The sequence below is a fragment of the Trichoderma evansii genome, assembly GCF_050947405.1.
Source record: "Trichoderma evansii strain SZMC 28006 chromosome Unknown GGI43scaffold_3, whole genome shotgun sequence".
NCBI lineage: Eukaryota > Fungi > Ascomycota > Sordariomycetes > Hypocreales > Hypocreaceae > Trichoderma > Trichoderma evansii.
The window spans coordinates 445,721-464,664 of record NW_028145203.1 but is presented as its reverse complement, the minus strand read 5'-3'; the positions used below and the strand labels follow the sequence as shown (position 1 = coordinate 464,664).

At 47.4% G+C, this 18,944-nt stretch overlaps 7 protein-coding genes across 7 annotated transcripts; 3 read left to right on the top strand and 4 right to left on the bottom strand.

Moving 5' to 3' along the window:
- Positions 1-46: 46 nt before the first annotated feature.
- On the top strand, positions 47-1,264 carry GGI43DRAFT_237483 (RWD domain-containing protein). The gene is made up of 2 exons (XM_083200623.1): positions 47-235; positions 392-1,264. Exons 1-2 carry the CDS (start codon positions 169-171, stop codon positions 1,030-1,032), a joined length of 708 nt encoding a protein of 235 aa, XP_083063859.1. The 5' UTR covers positions 47-168; the 3' UTR covers positions 1,033-1,264.
- On the bottom strand, positions 1,264-3,021 carry GGI43DRAFT_237444 (ACL4 family protein). Its single transcript, XM_083200622.1, has one exon. The coding sequence runs from the start codon at positions 2,642-2,644 to the stop codon at positions 1,496-1,498; it is 1,149 nt and encodes a 382-aa protein (XP_083063858.1). The 5' UTR covers positions 2,645-3,021; the 3' UTR covers positions 1,264-1,495.
- GGI43DRAFT_237373 (riboflavin synthase) lies at positions 2,903-4,085 on the top strand. The gene is made up of 4 exons (XM_083200620.1): positions 2,903-3,184; positions 3,244-3,298; positions 3,355-4,031; positions 4,082-4,085. Exons 2-3 carry the CDS (start codon positions 3,268-3,270, stop codon positions 4,020-4,022), a joined length of 699 nt encoding a protein of 232 aa, XP_083063857.1. The 5' UTR covers positions 2,903-3,184; positions 3,244-3,267; the 3' UTR covers positions 4,023-4,031; positions 4,082-4,085.
- GGI43DRAFT_237506 (crossover junction endonuclease MUS81) lies at positions 4,042-5,966 on the bottom strand. Its single transcript, XM_083200624.1, has one exon. The coding sequence runs from the start codon at positions 5,844-5,846 to the stop codon at positions 4,098-4,100; it is 1,749 nt and encodes a 582-aa protein (XP_083063856.1). The 5' UTR covers positions 5,847-5,966; the 3' UTR covers positions 4,042-4,097.
- A 439-nt stretch (positions 5,967-6,405) lies between these two features.
- Positions 6,406-8,711, bottom strand: GGI43DRAFT_237440 (phosphoacetylglucosamine mutase PCM1). Its single transcript, XM_083200621.1, has 2 exons — positions 7,486-8,711; positions 6,406-7,417 (listed from the first exon to the last, which is right to left on the bottom strand). Exons 1-2 carry the CDS (start codon positions 8,245-8,247, stop codon positions 6,560-6,562), a joined length of 1,620 nt encoding a protein of 539 aa, XP_083063855.1. The 5' UTR covers positions 8,248-8,711; the 3' UTR covers positions 6,406-6,559.
- Positions 8,712-10,511: 1,800 nt separating this feature from the next.
- GGI43DRAFT_237354 (DUF3176 domain-containing protein) lies at positions 10,512-12,834 on the bottom strand. The gene is made up of 2 exons (XM_083200619.1): positions 11,765-12,834; positions 10,512-11,702 (listed from the first exon to the last, which is right to left on the bottom strand). The coding sequence occupies exons 1-2, from the start codon at positions 12,606-12,608 to the stop codon at positions 10,543-10,545; spliced, it is 2,004 nt and encodes a 667-aa protein (XP_083063854.1). The 5' UTR covers positions 12,609-12,834; the 3' UTR covers positions 10,512-10,542.
- Positions 12,835-15,040: 2,206 nt separating this feature from the next.
- GGI43DRAFT_431056 (uncharacterized protein) lies at positions 15,041-16,307 on the top strand (the record flags this gene model as incomplete). Its single annotated transcript, XM_083209367.1, has 1 exon — positions 15,041-16,307. The coding sequence occupies exon 1, from the start codon at positions 15,507-15,509 to the stop codon at positions 16,305-16,307; it is 801 nt and encodes a 266-aa protein (XP_083063853.1). The 5' UTR covers positions 15,041-15,506.
- Between the last annotated feature and the right edge of the window lie 2,637 nt (positions 16,308-18,944).

The following is an 18,944-nucleotide window of genomic DNA, read 5'->3' as shown; positions in this document are numbered from 1 at the left end:
TCTCTACAATGTCCAAACATCAAAATCCGTAAACGCAGCTCCATCTAAAAACAGCCGTCCCCACGAATGAACCCCGCCATACAGCCATTCGACGACCCCACCTAAAGCAAACTGCAAAAGCTCCATCATCATCATCTATCAAAGAAGCGCAACGTCTCAGCCGCCGCAATGGGTCGCGAAGATCAGGTCGAGGAGCGCGAAGTGCTCGAGTCCATCTTTCCCGAAGAAATCACAGGTATGTAAACTTCTCTGGGTCTTACATCCCTTCTATATCTACGTAGTACCAAGGGAAAAAAGCAAAGCGCCAGAAGAGAAGAAGGGAAAATGCAGCAACTTGGTCTTCTCTCTTCTCTGTACACTTGCTAACTGATCTCTTTTATCATCTATATAGACATCTCTGAAACCGAATTCCGAATAAACATCGTCCTCGACGTCCCCGGCGAAGAACCCTCCGAAGAAGAAGACAATGAACCTCCCAGCTTCCTCCTCGCCGTCCGCTACCCAGAAGATTACCCCGACGTCGCGCCCAACCTCGACATCATCGCTCCCCCCAATGCTCCCTATCACCCGCACTTCAACATCGGCGATGACCGCGACCAGCTGCTCGCCAACCTCGACGAAACCATCCAGGAGAACCTCGGCATGGCCATGATCTTCACCCTCTACTCCACCCTGAAAGAGGCCGCCGAGCAGCTCATCCAGGACCGCCGCGACGCAGAGGCTAAAGTCGCCGAGGAGGCCGCCCTCGCCGCCGAGCGCGAGGAGAACAAAAAGTTCCACGGCACGGCCGTCACGCCCGAGACGTTCCTCAAGTGGCGGGAGGGCTTCCTGCGCGAGATGGAGGAGCAGCGCATTCGCGAGGAGGAGGAGAGGCTGGCGGAGCTGAAGAAGGCCAAGATTAAGGAGCCGGTCAAGTTGACGGGCAGGCAGCTTTGGGAGAGAGGTCTTGCGGGCAAGGTTGAGGAGGATGATGTTGCTGAGGAGGAGGAGCTGGCTGATGGCGTTGAGCAGCTCAAGGTGGAGGCTGTTTAAATGAAAGGAAAGCGTTCAGAAGGATATGGTGCATTTTATCTTGTTGCCTTGGGGTTTTCTGTTTCTTTTTTTAAACATATATGGAGTTTTTTTTTTTCTGGTGGAGTTATAAAACGTCTTCAATCTTTGGGAATCTTGTACAATTTGCAGAGAAAAGAGAAGCAACAGAACAGATGCAATGTCTGCTGAAAAAAAAGAAAAATTTTATCATTGCATTGTTTGACTACCCCAATTAGAAGTATTCTCATCAAATGCAAAGAGAAATTCATACTGAAAAGAATGGGTATATTTTCAAGACTTTGGATTGTCATATCTAGTTTTATCCCCAGAAAGCCTTCATATATCTACCCCCCATCATTCATCAAACCAGCCCTTTTTTAATTCTGCGTAATCTGAACCCTTTTTGTCTAACGCCATTCATCCAAATTCACTATTAATCTCCTTTTTTCTTTTCTTTCCCCTTCTAATCATGCATCTCATGGTCATGATCATGGTCGTGATCATGGTCGTCCTCATCTTCATCATCGCTGATACCAGACCACTCCTCATCATCCTCTCCTTCCGGAGGCTCGCCCAGCTCCTTGTTGATGCTCTGCAGCAGCTCAGATGCGTGCTCACCGAGCCTCTCATCCTCGTACTCCTGCTGCTCGTACAGCTTCAGAGACTGCATCAGCCATTTTCTGGAGTAACCCCATGTCGCCTTCCACTCTTCGCTGGCGTCCTCGGCGCCGTTCTGCTGGGGCTTTGCATCGCGTAGCTTCTCGCCCGCAACGTATAGACACCATCCTCCTAGGTACCACACCTCGACACTGGAATCATCGTCTGTGACCAAACGCTCCAACACCGTGAGTGCCTGCTCCTCCAACTCAGTCTCCATGAGCAGTCGTGCCAGGGCGACTCTGGTAGGGAATTCCGGCACGGAGGGGTGTTCGGGAGGCAGATCCTGCCAAAGTTCCAGGCTTCGGTTCAGGGCAGTGCGAGCCTCGTCGACTCTTTCTTGTGAAATGCGCACGTTGGCCACGGTCTGCCAGGTCTCGGCGTAGTTGGGGGCGATGAGCATGGCTTCGGTGATGAGGGCCTCACATCGCTGCTCGGCATCCGTTTCCCACGACAAATCTGTCATGTACACCTCAGCAACTGCGCACAGAACACCACCGAGCTTGCTCTGCATCTCATCGAGAGCAGCCTGCTGCTCAGGTGTCCTGTTGGTGATGTCGTTCAATGTCTGAATCTGTTTTCGTAGAGCAGAGGCGCCGCGCTCGAACCACTGGACGCTGTCCTGTCCACCCTCCTCGCTCAGCTGAGCCAGAAAAAGGAATTTTTCGGGGCCGCCGCCAATCTTTTCCTCCAGAGTGCCCTCCTCGTCCAGCTTAACAGCTCGCAAGAAGTATTCGCGAGCCTCTTCCACCTCACCATCCTCAACATTCAAAACGCCCAGCAAGTTCAAAGCCTTGAGTTCAAAGTCACCGCCTTCTCCCGTCTGCTCCAGAGCCTTTGATGCGAGAGCAATGGCCTCATCGAGATTTCCCACCTCATACTGAGTCTCTGCATCCGCAAGAAGCTTGCTCACGTTGGGCGCATCCTTCTTGGCGCCGGCACGGCCTGGTGCCATGATTGATAATTAATTAGATTTGTAGTATGAAAAGATGCGCAAAATGACAATGAATAGATGCTGAGAGATGAATGCGGAAATAAGTTGAAAAAGTGTTCGCAAGGTTGGTGAAAAATGGTATAAGGAGGCCCCAGCACAAAAGCTGTGACGGCTCAGTCGCATTCGCACTCCAATTCCACTTTGAAAACTTGAGATTTTTTGGCGGGGCCGTTATCGATAAGTCTCTCGACTGCGAAGATGCTGCGGGGCTCTGCTTTGGCATCATCCAGACTTGTCGGGCTAGAGATTGGTAAGACTAGCCTGATGCTTAGTTGACTGAGAAACGAGGCAAGTAAGGCTAATAATCAATCAATTTACTCTTAATCTCCTTTTTCATATTGCATTGTTTCTCGATACCTTTCGATTATCTTCACAGAGCGTACATCAAGTTGCCTGGTCTCATTGTTCGCCACAAAAAGCGTCTATCCCAGATTCTTGTACACCGTATTCCGTAGTCTCGGCTTATTCACGGCTTTGTTGAGCGGCTTTCATTATTCGCGTGTGAGTAACCTTCTAAAGGATTCCAAGACTTCGTTCACATCAACTAAGACTCAGCCAAGTTGTTTCTATTCACATCAGACACCATGTTCACCGGTATTGTTGAAGAGATCGGAAGTAAGCAGCATGTATCCTATAATTATAATCGTACTGCGAACTAACATGAAAGCTAGACATCTCTCGCATTGAGAATGACGCCGCCACCAGTAGCTCGGTGATGACCGTCACCATCTCCCCTGGATCCAATCTTCTCACAGACTGCCACGAGGGCGACTCCATCGCCGTCAACGGCGTCTGCTTGACCGTGACTTCTTTCACCAAGGACACATTCACGATCGGTGTCGCACCCGAGACCCTGCGCATCACCAACCTCGGCACGCTCAAAGAGTCCAGCAAGGTGAACCTAGAGCGGGCCGTCAGAGCTGACACTCGCATGGGCGGCCACTTTGTCCAGGGCCACGTTGACACAACTGCCGAAATCCTCTCAGTTACGCCTGATGGCAATGCTCTCACTTTCCGGTTCCAGCCAAAGAAGAGGGACTTTTTGCGCTATATTGTGCACAAGGGATACATCGGCATTGACGGCACCAGCTTGACGGTTACACAAGTCAACGATGCTGAAGGATGGTGGGAGATTATGTTGATTACATACTCTCAGGAGAGAGTTGTCTTGGCAAACAAGGTCAAGGGGGACACAGTCAACATCGAGGTTGACATGATGGCCAAGTACGCTGAGAAGTCCCTGGGTGGTATTCTCGGCGACGGCAATGCTTCTTCGATCCCTCTTCTTGAGAAGATTGTTGAGCGCATCATTGCCAAGAGCCAGGGAGCAAAGCAGTAATAATACAGCGTTAGTAAGGGCTGGGGGTATTTGTTTAATAGAGGCTAAAATTTCTGAAGCGACCAAATTCAACTCTTAAGTGTCTCCCCAAACTTCCGCAATCTTATGACTCAGGGGCCTGGAGATCTTTTTACGCCCAATAAGGTGACTCAACTCGCTGCATACGAGCTCCTTCTTGCGCTTTTTGCCTTGCTCATCTGTTCCACATGCGTGAAATGCTTTGACAAAGTCATATGGTGTCTTCCATCTGCGTTGGATTTCGAGAGCACGCTCTCCGGTGAGCCCCTTGGTTGTCATGAGCATCTTGAGAAAGATGTCTCTGAGGGTCATCGTCTCCGATTTGGAAGCCAAAGACGCAAAAGCTGGATAGGTGACATAATACCCAGCTGAAGGCTCCTTTTCACGAAGATGCTGGATTAAGCGCGAGTAATTCTGTGCGGTGATTACTTTTGTTGGGATGACATGCAACTGCTTCTTCTCGTATGTGCGTTTGAGCATTGCGGTCAGTTTAGCTAGGTATTTAATGGTGTCGTCAATTTTTTGAGTTCGTTTCACAAAGTAGCCATTAACTACTTGCGTTGATGCGATGGCTGACTGCACTGCCTCCTCATATCTCTGATATGCGGCGGAATCCATGGAGATTTCTTCAATGAGATAGACAACTTTTTTTACGCCAGCCCGATTGAGTCGAAATTTTTGCTCGTGAAATCGGCCATCCTTGATACTTCCAATCAAGTCGTCCAGACGTTTTCTCTCGACGATCCAGTCCAGGACAATCTCATTCCCTTCTGCTCCATGTCTGGACAATAGCGATGGGTCATGGCACTTGGCAATCCACTGCACGTCGCCGACCTCGAGACTTCTCATAATAGGCTTTACCCCTTGCTTAACCAATTCTTCCTGCATGTAGTCGCGATCCGTTTTGGCTCTGACCTCTCGAACATCGAGTAGCAGGTGCACGGTAAAAGACCCAGGTGGAAGTATAATCGGAGTGAAGGTAGGCAAATCTTCATCTTCCAAAACAACTGGGCCATCTGAGACGATATTCCTATAAAACGAAGGCTCGTCGGCTGTTGTTACGGCTTCATTGACATTGAGCATCAAGTCTTCATCTTCTACTGTTATAGATGGTGGCTGCTGCCGGTGATTTGATCCTTGTTGCATATTGGACATGTTTTCATCTTGCCATTGCGCCGTCTCTTTGATTCGTTTCGCTACTGCCCAACCTTCGTCTGTCAATGCATATCGGCGCAGCGGTCGTCCTCTTTCATAAACCAGCTCCTTCTGAACCAGCGTCTTCATTGAGCTCCAAGCAGTGTAGAACTTTGTCGTGTCAACTGGCGTGGTGAATGAGGCGTCACAGTGTGGTTGAGCAGCCTCTATCAGCTCTGTCTTTGTTAAACTGGAGGATACATCTTCAGGAAGATGGGAAAGGCCCAGTATTAGGGCATATGCTCCTGACCGAAACGCAGGGACATATGCCTTGGGCTGCCTTGTTTTCTTCTTGGGCCCTGTCTCTGCTGCTGCTCCTTCTTGCTGGGCCCTCTCGTTGGCTTTTCTAACTTGAGGATGCTCAGGCATCGGCAGCCCATTTTGCTGGCAGTGCTGCTTCAGCTTATCTTCAAGCCTCTCGCAGAGCTTTGGCCCAAATCCCTTGAGCTGCTGCAGCGATGCGGGATGCTCAAACGCAATGGGACATGCTCTGAGGGATTCATATGCATTTCTATATGCTGTGACGCCTTTGGAGTTGCGTTCTCTAGCAACATCTAGCCATTCCTTGACCCAGGCCAAGAACTGGGCGTTTGCACATTCAGAGTCTTCCATGCTGACGAGGGCTGCATAGAACAGCCATCCCAGAACACGGCCAAAATAGAATTGGGATTTGCAAGAGGTCAAAATGAAGAGAGAAAATTGAATAGAAGATTTAAAGATAAAAAGAGAGGCGGAAGAAGGGAAAGAAGAACAAATTCAATGTAGAGTATCTGAACGTGAATTTACATCAAACAGTGCAAGTCGCGTCGGGTACTATGGCACGCGTCTAGTGGGCACGGCCTGCATCAGTCATCAAGACATTTGTTTGGTAGCGATTGGAAAAAAGATGAGATGAAAACAAAAAAACACTACAATAGATAGACTTTGAATATTGACAGACCAAGTGATTCTTACTCTTTTGTTTTTTATATATATTTTGAATTTATCCTCAGCCGTTGCTAATTTACTAGTAGGCATTCTCCCTAATACTGGTAACTACCTAGGTATATAGACATCTATGTCAGAGTTGCGCGAATTCTATCAATCGCCCTTTATTTTGTAAAATCTTGCAAATTCTTTATTCCAGCAAGGCCGTCCCAGTAATTCGTAACGATCATTCAAATTCGCCAACTGCTTTTTTCCTGTGTAGTTTGCCAGTCATGATAATAGCTCAAAAAAACTGATACGGCTTCTTCCTCTTGGCCTTTCATAAAATTTTTGGTATATTATTTTTTTCGTTTTACTCTTTTTCTCCCTCAAGTATATACTCGGTTCTCGCATGAGAACTATGAGCCGAACTGCTTGATGATGTTGGCGACCTTGTTGGCCAGCTCATCGGCCTCGTGTCGAGTAGCAGCCTCAGCATACACACGGCAAGCGTTTTCAGTGCCGCTAGCACGAGCAAAGGAGCGAGCCGTAGTATATTTCCTAACGCACTGGTCGATCTCGTCCTGGGCACCAGGGGGGTGGCTGAGGCGTCGCTCAGCGTCGGTGGCCTCGAAGATGTCCTTGTTGGCGACCTCTACACGGACAAGGCGGTTGGGCAGGTCGGTGTATGTAGTGGCCCAGTCCTGAAGGGACCATCCTTTGTGGGCAAGAATGACCTCCACCATGAGCATGTCTGAGATGGCATCACCGACAGTCTGGTTGATGAGATCACCGACAGCAGCCAGTGTCTCAAGAGCATCCCTCTGGGCTGGTGACTGGGGCTGCTTCTCCCGGAAAACACGAAGAGCCTCCTGGGAGAATACAACGGTTCCGTGGCCATTGGCCTCGAAATAGACACCAATATCGAATTGGCAGGCCGCATGGTGCAGGTGCTTGACACCAGTGGGGGTGAAGACTACAGGGAGCTGCAGGTTCTTCTCGATGTATGTGGTGCTAGCACCGTTGGCGTAGGCGGTCTGGACGACTCCAATTCGGATATCATCCTCCAGACCAGCAGAGCGGACAAGGTCGCCGATGAAGGAAGCATTCAGGGATGAGATGCGGTCTCCGTCAAGCATAAAGAAGCCGGCCTCGGGGTCAGACATGTAGTAGATCAGACGGTCTGCGTCGCCATCGAGTGAGCAGTATCGGGTATCGGCGGCGGGCTTGACGTTCGGGGGAGCGCGCTGCTTGGTCTTGACAAAGTCGGCACCACACTGAAGATTGAGAACATTAGCTTTGAATTTCACTACATGGGATACTGGCGGTGAAGGCTTCTACTCACATCAAGGTTGAGGACCTCGGGGCGCAGCACATCGTCGTTGGCAACCTTGGCGTTGAGTCCAGTCTTGTCCTTGGGAATGATCTTGAGGAGCTCAGTGAGCTTGGGGCCGCCCACACCGTTGGCACAGTCCACAACCAGCTGACCCTGGATCTGTCTGCCCCGCAGTGCGCGGACAAAGGCCTCTGACAACTTGTTGTAGTAACCAGCCTCGCTGACCTCGCCGTATGCCTTGGGGGTGCCCTCAGTGTTGACGCAACGGGTCAAGTAGTGGAGCTGGGGCGTGGTGAGGATCTTGAAGTCGGTGTACTCGGTGTTGGTGGCCTCCAAGGCGTCAGCCAAGGCAGAAGCGAGGCTGTGGCCAGAGGGGCGGGTATCACGACCGTAGACGACGCGGCCAGGGGAGCTCAGGTCGATCTTGAGCTGCTCGGCCAGGTTCTTGTAGGTCTCGAGGAGCTCCTCGTGGGTGGGAGCATTGACCAGGAGCGTTGCGTGGGACTCCCAGTCCTGTTCGAGCATCTCGCCCATTGGGTCGACAATCTTGACGCCATTGTCGGCGGCAGGGTTGTGGCTGGCGGTGATCATAACACCAATTGCCTGGCCGTTGAGCTTGCGGCTTCGCAGACCAGCAATCAGACCGACACGGAATGAGACGCCGGGCAGAAGGTCAGCCTTCATGCGGAAACCAGCAGTGCCATATTTGTAGACGTGGTTCTCGACGATGGGGTGTTTGGCCGATGCCTCGAGAAACTTGGTGTCATCCATGGTGGGGGTTTGGCCGAAAAGGTCGAGACGGTGAGGACTGACAGATGAGGGGGACGCAATAGATGACTGCCGTGACACAAGGCGTGAGGCCTGCAGCAATATCAGAGGAGGAAGCGCAAACTGCGTGGAGGTGAGAAATTAAACAAGAGAGGAAGGGAGGAGGAGTAAGAAGAAGAATCAAGTACAAGGCCTGATAGCACAGCTGGCGACCAAAGAAGGCGGTGCGAGGGCTTAGTGAGAGAGGCCTTTATTTGGACCTCGCGGGTGGAGACGACTAATACGCTGTCCTAAGTGACCTGACCCGTGGCCCAATTGCTCGCTCCAAGCCTTTCTCCACGCCTCAGATTTTTTGCAGTGCTGCTTGACTTCTTTTTGGGTTTCTAGCTCTCAGCCACGTCGGTCTAATGTTACATCTGCGCTTCAACTCCTGCTACTTGGTGGCGGTGGCTTCGGCGGATCGACACAAGCATGGCCGAAATAATTGTCCATGGCAATTCGCCATTTGCAGTCTGCTGGCCATGTATAACAGTCATTTTCAATGTGTAAATGAGGGATTTGCTTTACAGCGTATTGCTGGCACAAGTCTAATGATTTGATTGCTCAAAGATACCACAACCAGTAGTAGACTCATCCATCTGCTACTGAGTACTGCGTAGGTACCAAAGCGAATCCATGTAATAGTGTTTAGCCACTTTGTTCTGCTCGAAAGGTTACGATAGAATCATGCGCTGTAGCCCTCAACAAAATGCAACGCCCATCTAGTTTAACTTCATAAGGTTCAGTCTCTATCAAACTCTTTCGTCATATTCATCGTCCCTCCTTTTCTATTTAATGGTGAATTCCGCAATGGTGATGGCCAATCCAACCAGACAATCTTCTTCCACTTATATCCGTAACACATGCTCGACTTCAAGATACCGCACTCATCATGACTCTCTTACAATCACTGTACAAGTGGTACAAATGGTTATTTCCAAGTCCGATACCAGCAGCCAAGAAATGTCCGCTTGTTGAGCTGCCAGACGAACTCATCCTCTGCATTACGGACCGCCTGGCCGCCCATGACAAGTTTTTTCTCTCGCATACTTGTCAGACTATGCGAAGGCTGGCATCTTGCGACTGGGGCGCGTACTTATCATCACGGTCCCCGTCTGAGAGGAACGATTTCCTCATAGGTTTGGCCTACAACATGCCAAATCAATGGGTTTGTGAAAGGTGCGGCCGGCTACATGCCATTGATCGGTTCGATTTGCCCTCGGGGAGGAGACTTCCTCATTGTGTCCAGGGATTTAACCATGGGCCGCGTATATGGGCCAAATATTATCTCGAGCACCGTCACATCCAGCTCGCTCTGAAGCTTTCTCACCTGGACGCCAATAAAAATTACCTGAAGAAACTATTGGCTACCCATTATAATACGGTCATCAGTTCTGGGATGTCCATCTTATATGCTGCGCACCCCAGGATTGTGGAAAGGCACTTTCTTTTATTTGAAAAAATAGTTATTGGAAAGAGGCACTGCCAGAGGTCATACATACGTATGCGCCAGGGGTTCATTAGCTTCTGCCCACATCTAGTTCTCATAAATAGTCCATTAAACTATCAATTTATGATAGACTGGCTACCCCTGATGACAGAGTTGGATACATCTATGGCCCTGGCGATCCGAAATCCTGGGAAAGTGGTACACGGCCATTGCAGATCGTGCCCGACTGACTATCTCATCACTCTCTCCAAGCGTAATGGGCAGCTCATTTTCAGCGCCTGTCATGACTTTGGTGCTTACGGTTCCGTCTTGAATCCTCACCAGAGTTCTCAGGTGCGTCGCCAAGATCGTGATCATCACCGCCGCCTCCTCAATCTGATCGCCAACCAGGGGGATCTCGCAATGCATACATTAATGGACCCTTAGGAGATAATTAGAGTACGTTGTGAGAAGTCAGCTAGTACAGCAAAAAAATGAGTTGACGGAGAAAAATAGACTGGATAATGAACAGACTGTATGACTGATGGACTATGATTGATGGACTATATGACTATATGATTAATAGATTGTATGATAATTGGAAAATAAAAACACTGAATACCACAATCTGGTTATATTCAAATATGATTCTACAGCTAAAGACTTGAATATACTGTACATTTCTCAAAGACTAATGATCCCCCCTAAATTACGCCAATACGCCAGAATGTCAAGCATGCCCTTCCGCTACCATCCATATTATTTTTAAGAAAAATAGCACAAAGTAATATGAGATTCTCTTCCAGTCATATAACCCCTTTCAGTGAGTGCTACGGATAAGCACCGCCACTGTTCTTCTCTAGCATGACTTGCGTCAATCCCATGTCTTCTAGTTCTTGTAAATCTTTCACCTGAGTTCCCAGAACTCCATCTTTATCAACTGAATGATACAGCACTGCCAGAGCCGAACCCTTCCACAGCGGCACGCCTTTGGTCTGCCGCCTCTTAGCCAGTGCCCCGATCAGCGCCAGCGCTCCGAGCACTTGCAATGCTATCGGCAAGATGAGCCACAGCCACTGCACGCGAATGTACACGACAGCCTGGCTCGTTAGGCCTTGGGCGATTTGTACCGTGCCCTTTTCTCGAATCATGTCTGTCAAGCTTTGCGCCATGTTGTCAAGTATGCCAGATACGGTTTCCAAACTTCCGTTACCGAACGCTATTGTGCTACCCGCCGGTGGGAGGTCAAGGTGTTGCGAGTAGATTGGGCCGATGCTACCGGAGAAAGCTTCCGATTCGAAGAGACGAGTAATGATGGTTGCGTCCGCCGCGGACAAAGAAACGTTGGGAAGACCTGGGCCGGTATTGTTCCACCAGACTATTACATCCAATGGGCTGCAAATATTTGCATTACAGTCTGATCGGTAAACGCTTGTACCACCAGTGTTGTTTCCAAGGGGGATTTTCTTGGATGAGCCGATATGGAAGTTGTTTGAGATGAATGAAATATCCGAGTAATTGTACATTGTGATGCTAAATGTGCACTCCACGACAGTCGAATTCTGCAGCATCGGCTTCAGCTCAGCATTCATATTGGTCAGATCAATGTCTTCTCGATTCCAACTCCAGAAGGCAGTTGTAGCCAAACTTCTGCCATCCAACTCTGCAAGTGTATTCAAGCCATACTCCCAGCCGCTGGAGTTTATGGCCATTGAGGAGCCCCCGGGAGTCGGGTAAAACGGGAAGAGTAAGCCTTGGGGCGTGGTCAAATTGCAAGGGTAAATGTAGCTATAAGGCACAGTGAAAGTGTGGTCGTTAAGGCACTGGACACTCTCTATAGTCTCCTTTGTAACGTCGGCACAAGTGCTACTGAAACCTACGCTGATATAGGACTGATCCCAGGTGCAGTTGGAAGTGCAGTTCACCCCGGATGGCCAATCGGTCTGCCATATACCCCTAAAGAAGGCAGATTGTAAATCAACGTTTGTAGCTATGAACCTTGTATTAGAATGCAGTTCAAATCGATATGGTATGTATCAGGATAATACTAACCGTCATTAGTATCCAAGTAAAGTATACCATCGTGCATACTAGTTCCCCATTTAAAGTCCAAGGCACCGCTATAGCTGAGTGCGTGTCCGAAAGTTGCTGACCCATCTTGATGGGCATATATGGTACTGGGTTGGAAGTTGACTACCTGCTGCACGAATGTATCGGTGAAGAGCGATAATATCATGACTACCGCGCTCACTGTTGCCCATCCCCATGAGACGCTGAAGAGCATTTGTACGGAGCCTAGAGGCCCACGACTTGCTCTGTCGATTGTGTTCAGGTCTTGGAGGCGACGGGATTTGTTATTGAAATGGCTCCACTTCTCCTGGCTGAGGAATACCGATACGGCAGCGAGGAGTGTCGCCCGCGCTGCAGTGATGGCGATGGCAACAGCAGCGTTGATACTGATGAAGAAAGTCCAGTCGGTAGTGAGCCGGTTCTGGAAACTTGCAAGGATGGCAATTAGGCCAGCCATACAGCCGGTGCTGATGATTATAGTAACGATTTCCATCCACCACGTTGAAGATAGCCTGACCCAGGCAGATTGTGGCTTCTTCGACTTAATAACAGACCGAGTTGAGGTTGAGGCCCGATCGCTATCTTGATCCGGCGCGTTGAGAGTATCACTGTCGGACTGAGTTGCGACATGATAGACATGGCCGATGTTATTTTGCTCTTGTACATTGGTGTTGTTTTCCAACTGAACTGCGGTGTAACCAGGAGGAGCACTCTCTTCTAGTCTGCTGGTGTCTATTTCGGGCCTTATATCATGAGGCAATGGAGGTGTTTGCAATCCACTTCTCACATCCAACGCCCATCGGCGTCGCGTGTATTGATCGTCCATGGAGGCGTCTGAGTTTATTTCAAGGCAATTAATGAGAGATAAGTTGCAGGCCAAGAAAAAGAACAACGCAGCAACCTTATATGGTCGTAGACGGCTGAGCGCCAGTCCTGAACGAACGCGGCCTGCTCCTCTGTAGCCTTCATAGCTGTTGGTTGTACGATCTAGATGCTACCAACATGCAGCTTTTTAAACTCATTAACTTGGTCGAGCCTCGGACTATTTGCCGTCTTGCCGCTCAAATCTGAGGGCATATCAGCATTGTTTGTGCATGGCCCCTCTTCTGTCGCAATAGGATTCGCCAACCAGGGTCAGACATGGGTCTGTTGAGCCTGAAACGACTCTATTTTAATTACAAAATCATGGTGTCTTGCGGATCTTCAAAGCAATGACATTTTAAGCGCCTATCAGTAGCGGCAGAAGCGCCCATCAGTAGCGGCAGAAGCGCTTTAATATATGGCGGCTAATGAAACCTCAGCTGGTTCTTCGGCTGGATGTGGGGAATACAGACGCAGTAGCGCAGCAATCAACAGCAAGGCAGACGGTGGCAAGGCTGGATGGCATGCTGCACGGGATGAAGCAGATGATATGAGGTCTTGGAGCTCTGAATATAGCGACTTTGGCAGCCTTGTGATGATGTTGCACCCAGACCCCATGGCTCAGCAAGTACATATCATATTTGCTGCGTGTCAGAAAGATGGTGACGTATCATTCTCATTTGCTTATATTACCACCATACAGTAGTTAACAGCCTCGCCAGAATTGCCGTGACTCTATTGTTTCGTAGTACGGGTTCGCTCTCCAGCCTGAGTAGGATTCCAACTAATGCGGCCTGATTCAGACCATGGTTATATGGATCTCTGCAAAAATCACACAAATACGTATTCCCTCGCAAAACTCGACTATGGGGCAAAACTTTACAAAGCCTAATTGGTCAAATTCCTTCTTTCACCCCATAGTCGAGTTTGCGAGGAAAATGCACTCTCGCAAACTCGACTATGGGGCAAAAGTGATATTGTATAGTTTAATATGATTGGTTAAAAGTAAATGCTATGTGAAATCTAATTGGTTAAACCTTTTATTTTGCTCCATAAGTCGAGTTTGCGAGGGAACCACAGTCGAGTTCCTGAGGGAGAGTGCACTCTCACAAACTCGACTATGGAGTAAAGGCAGGGATTAGATTGAATTTGATTGGTTATATCAGCTATTAGCCCCATAGTCGAGTTTTGCGAGGGAATACGGTATCATTGCTTACTTAATAACAGCTGCACAGTATGATTGGCAGAGACTTTACAGCCTGGGACATGTGATTTTCGCCTTGAGTGCAGCCAAAAAGTGCTCTGCTCGTACCACCACGAGGGATTGGATTGCATTGGAGTGGAGAGCTCCAGCGGGGTAATTGCTTCTGGGTGTTTTCAGTTCTCATGTACGGAGTACAATATGCTACTAAAGGATACATCAAATATATGTGCAGTGATCGGCACTCCTCTGTAATCTCTTACAAATTTTCGTCCAGGTTTGGACGTTAAGACCCATGTAAAGGTAGTTTCAAGTTATTATATGTATCACTACATCAAATTGGCCTTTTATGGACTCTGGAGAGTTGTGCACTAGGAACACCATTTGCACAAGATAGCAGCTGGGCTCTTCCAGTATAACGAATGACATCTTTTTTCTTTATTATTTATTTTTTCATTTATTTATTTTAATTTAAAAAAGAGAAGGATACTAAAGAATAAAAAAGAAAAAGAATGTAAAAACATTATATTCTGGGTAGGTATAAAGGTAGGTACCTTGCTTTGGCAAATACATGATGCTGTGCCCCAACGACAAACAGCTCACCCAGTTCACCGCCTCTGCTCGTCCAGAGTCCAGAAAATGCTTCTGTCCAAAAATGAGCAGAGCAAAATTCTGAGCCATGTGTTTCCACACCCCCTTCCACACCCCCCTGCTCTTCTCCCATGTAATGTGAAAAAAGGCGCAAGACACGCCCCATCCGATTCCACACCCCTCTTCCCCCTAAGAAGAGCAGATTCTGGCTCATGAGAAAAAGGTGAACTTGTACAAAGTTATATCAGTCAGGTTTTGGATAATTGAGTAATAGATACATGTACTTTTGCGGTCCCAACCGTACATAATCTTACTCGGTTTAAAATTTTATATGAAAAATAATTATTAAATAATTATATTAATAAAATTTATATAATTAATTATCAAAAACACTATTTAATATGTGTGGTATAATGTTTACAACTTGACCAATCTGCAGTGCATCCATGTCTTTTTCGGCATAAAAATACATAATAGCTTATGCATCAGTTCGAGTCTGGTTGCATAAAAGAACAGCTCATGTACTTCGTATACTGTCCAAAAACTGCATTTGCCTAGAAGCTGCTTTTGTAAAAACTGCGCTGTCCAAAAACTGCATCTGACTACAAACTGCCTCTATCTACAAGTTGTCGCTGTGGAGAAACTGCGTATGTCAAATCACCGCTGCTATCCCAATCTAAAATCACTTTTGTCTAAAAACTGCAATCCAAAAGTTGACGTCCAAAAACAATATCTAAAAGTTGACGTCCAAAATTTAATGTCTAAAAGTTGACGAGACGTCCAAAAATCGACGTCCAAAAATTAACATCCAAAAATTAATGTCCAAGTGGCTGTCCAGAAATGGCTGTCGTGAAAGTGCTGTCTAAAATCTGCTGTCCAGAAACTGTTGTCCAAAAATTGCGTCTGTGCAAAAAGAATGCCTCTCACTAAGAGAGATCACACAACAAACAAGAGCGAATCTTGTGTAGATGGATATATATAAGAGATAGATAAAGCTTGGATTTTCACTCAATACTTCACTCAATATCTTCACTCAATATCTTATCTTCACTCTTACGCTACCAACTTGAGATGTCTTACTTTCCCGACTCCCCCAGTATGGACTCTGGCTACAGTTCAAGCGACGACGAGTCGATGGCAGCTACTGAGACGTATACTCAGGTCAACGATTTAGCCTATCTTGATCACCCTAGTTTCCAATTTGATCACTTGGACACTTCGATGGCAACTTCTGAGATGTACACTCAGCCCATCGACTTGACCTCTCTCGATCTTCCTAGTTTCCAAGCTGATCACTTTGTCGCTTCTGAGGTGTACACGCAGCTCAACGATTTGGCTCCTCTTGATGTTCCCAGTTACCAAGTTGATCACTTTGACGCTTCGATAACAGCGTCTGAGATGTACACGCAGCCCAACGATTTAGCTACTCTCAATCTTCCCAATTGCAAAGTCAAGGACTTTGACACAGTTCCTGGGCACGACAATACATATCTAATTATCGAAAAAGCCTCCGGAAAGGCACTTCACATATCCGATAATGAACTCTCTCTGGCATACACCCATTGTTTAGATGATTTCGCACTGGTCTTTCGATGGCTTTGCGTTGAAGCTGAAAATTGCTTCGGGTTCTTCAACGAGGAGACCGGCATGTACGTGGGTTACAACGACGACATGGTTATGCCAGTCAAAAACTTTGACTCTTACGCGTATTTTACACTGAGGCCGCATATAGACGGAGGATATATGTTGCAAACGGATACCGGACGCCCAAAGAAGCAAGTGGCGGTTTCCAGCTCCAATCATAAGATTGTGGCAAGACAGCACGCAGGAACTTGCTTCATGTTCGTCAAGATAGAGGAGAGATTAAATTAAGAGTTATGTATCAGATCATCTTATCGGAAATTTGGCACAATCATCTACCCAGTGTCTATTCGAGATGAACATACTGGCTCTCCATAGATACATCTTGTATATAGCCGCTTCTGTTGCTATCTTACTCGTTTTCAAGACAGACAATTACAATAGGAAAAACAAGAGTCAGGATTTAATAGTATATGAAATTGTTATTTTACACTCAGATATATTCTCGACCATGTGATGTTCGCTTTGAATGTAACCTGCTGAAATACTTCGTGTAACTAAATACACAGTCACATACGTACCAACTCGAAGTAAATAGGTAGCTGAAATTCCACTTTTATGCCCGAAAAGCCGCGAAGGATCCTAAATAAGCGGTGGCTGTACCTATTTAGCGCTGACCAAACGTATACGGGCTCTCATACTACAGTAGGCTCATCTCCCATGGTATCCTTCTTTAAAATATCTATCCATGTTTATCCAGGGGTAGGTGAGTAAAGCTGAACATATCAAAGGTAAATAGCCTACCCAGTCCACCACTTCTGTCTAATGATCGTGTCTGCCTGGAAAGTGTCACTATCTATGACCTTAGTCGCATAACGAGTGAAAACAAAAATCACATAAAAGAGTATATAAGAGATGGCTGAAGCTTGAACCTTTCTGTATTATCTTTTACTTTTACACTGCTAACTTGAAATATCTTACTTTCTCGATTCGCGCTTTCTCAATCCCTGTATATCACTCATTATAAGCTCCAACTATACTCCAGGCAAAGGCAGGTCGATGGCATCTTCTAAAATGCAACATGCTCAGTGCACCAATCCATACAGTCCCTATGATCCTAATCACGAAGACCCTCGTTTTCGTAATCGCCTCGACGCAATTCCTTGGCCAGGAAACAGATATATTATTCGGTCAGGCCATTCCAAAAAGGCCCTTTGTATTCACAAAAGAAAACTCGTCCTGCAGAAAAATTATGATAAAGATGATCCCGCACCGGGCTTTATTTGGCTTTGCGTTTTATCCAAAGACGGGCACGGCCACGGGTACTTCAACGAGGAGAGCGGCATGTACCTAGGCTACAGGAGAAGCATAGTAAAGTCAATCAACAAGTTTGACGGTGGCGGATATTTTGCAGCAATAAGGCACGATGCCGGAGGATACGTGATGTTTACAGACAGTGGAGTCATGATGCTTCAAGTGGCGATTACTGGTCCTAATAGAATTGTAACGAGGAATACTGCGGGAACCCGTTGGGAATTTATCCAGCTAGTGAAGGATAGCTGATGTCATTATACCGGGTACAGCTATCCAATATCTATTCGAGATGGAAAATGAGTATATGTTTGAGCTGTGTTCACAAACCAACTAAGCATTGCATTGTTCTCAGCATTTCTTATGACCCCTTTTTCTTTTCTTCTTCTCTATTTGTATTTAGCCCAGTTTATTGAGAGATGACATTCTTTAGACCTATTTAGAGTTCATGTATTAATTGATATATATCTTTCCTTCATCCTTATATGCTATTCCTTTTTGCTTCCAAGGTGAATAAGTTTACTACGTGGGACATGGCAGACAGTTTATTAATCACCATGAATGCACATCTCAATGGAAATCTAGCCTCTTGCAGAAACATTACCGCACACTCCAAAGAGCTTATGTGAACTGAACAAGGTACATACACGAATGTCCCTCGCTCTCGTCAGTTAACAAGTTGTGCCGCCAAGTTTATATAGTGGGATAAATGAAACGCCCGCTGTACAGCGTCCTCTCCCTACTCCCGCGGCATTGCTGCCCAAAGAGAATGACAGCGTTGGCCCTCTACTCGTAAAGAATCCCAGCATGTTTCCTAATCCTTCGCGGACAATCCTTCTGCTGCTGATCCAACATAACGCAAAGAGGAACCTAGACAGACGCCGGCAGCGCGCGGATCCAGATGTGGAGAGCCCCGATGACAGACGCCTGAAGCGGGCTTGTTTCGATCAACACAATTGTTTCGATCAAAAAGTGCCTGTTTGTTTCTCAACCCTTTACGATACAACTCTACGGCCCCACCGGAATGTTTTCCGGGCGCTTGACAGTTCACGTAGCAAATCGCAAATCGCAAACATCACCTGATGTCAAGATGTGCTATTGCTTTTTGTGGACTTGTTCAAACCTTTATGGGAAATATCCGTATTACAGCCCCTTGCCATTATGTATGGCCCCTGTTCCAATAGTCCAAAGCATATTAGCTTTTTCATCTCAAGAGAAAATCGAACTTCCATGAGCATCCAAGCTTTGATCCCCGTAGATACGCGGCTCCATGGGTCCCCTCGCATGGTTCGTGCAGGGATATATAAGTGCCCGCCCAAAAGTCTGCTAAGCGGCGGTTAGTCGACGAATCATCATCACAACCGCCGTGTGATGGAGATCGCAGCACTACATATCACATCACAGCCGCGCACGCAACATGCGCCGCCATTCAAGGCGAGAAAAACGCGCAAGCAGGAACCATCTTCCGCGGGAAGCGAGGATAACTGCCGAGACGGAGCTATACTCGTTATCCGCGCGCCCTTTGCGGAAAAGAGATGGTTCCTGTGGAACCGTAAGCGAACAGGCGCGCCTTCATGAATACAGTCTCCAGCGAACAAAGATATCCAATAGCAGTTG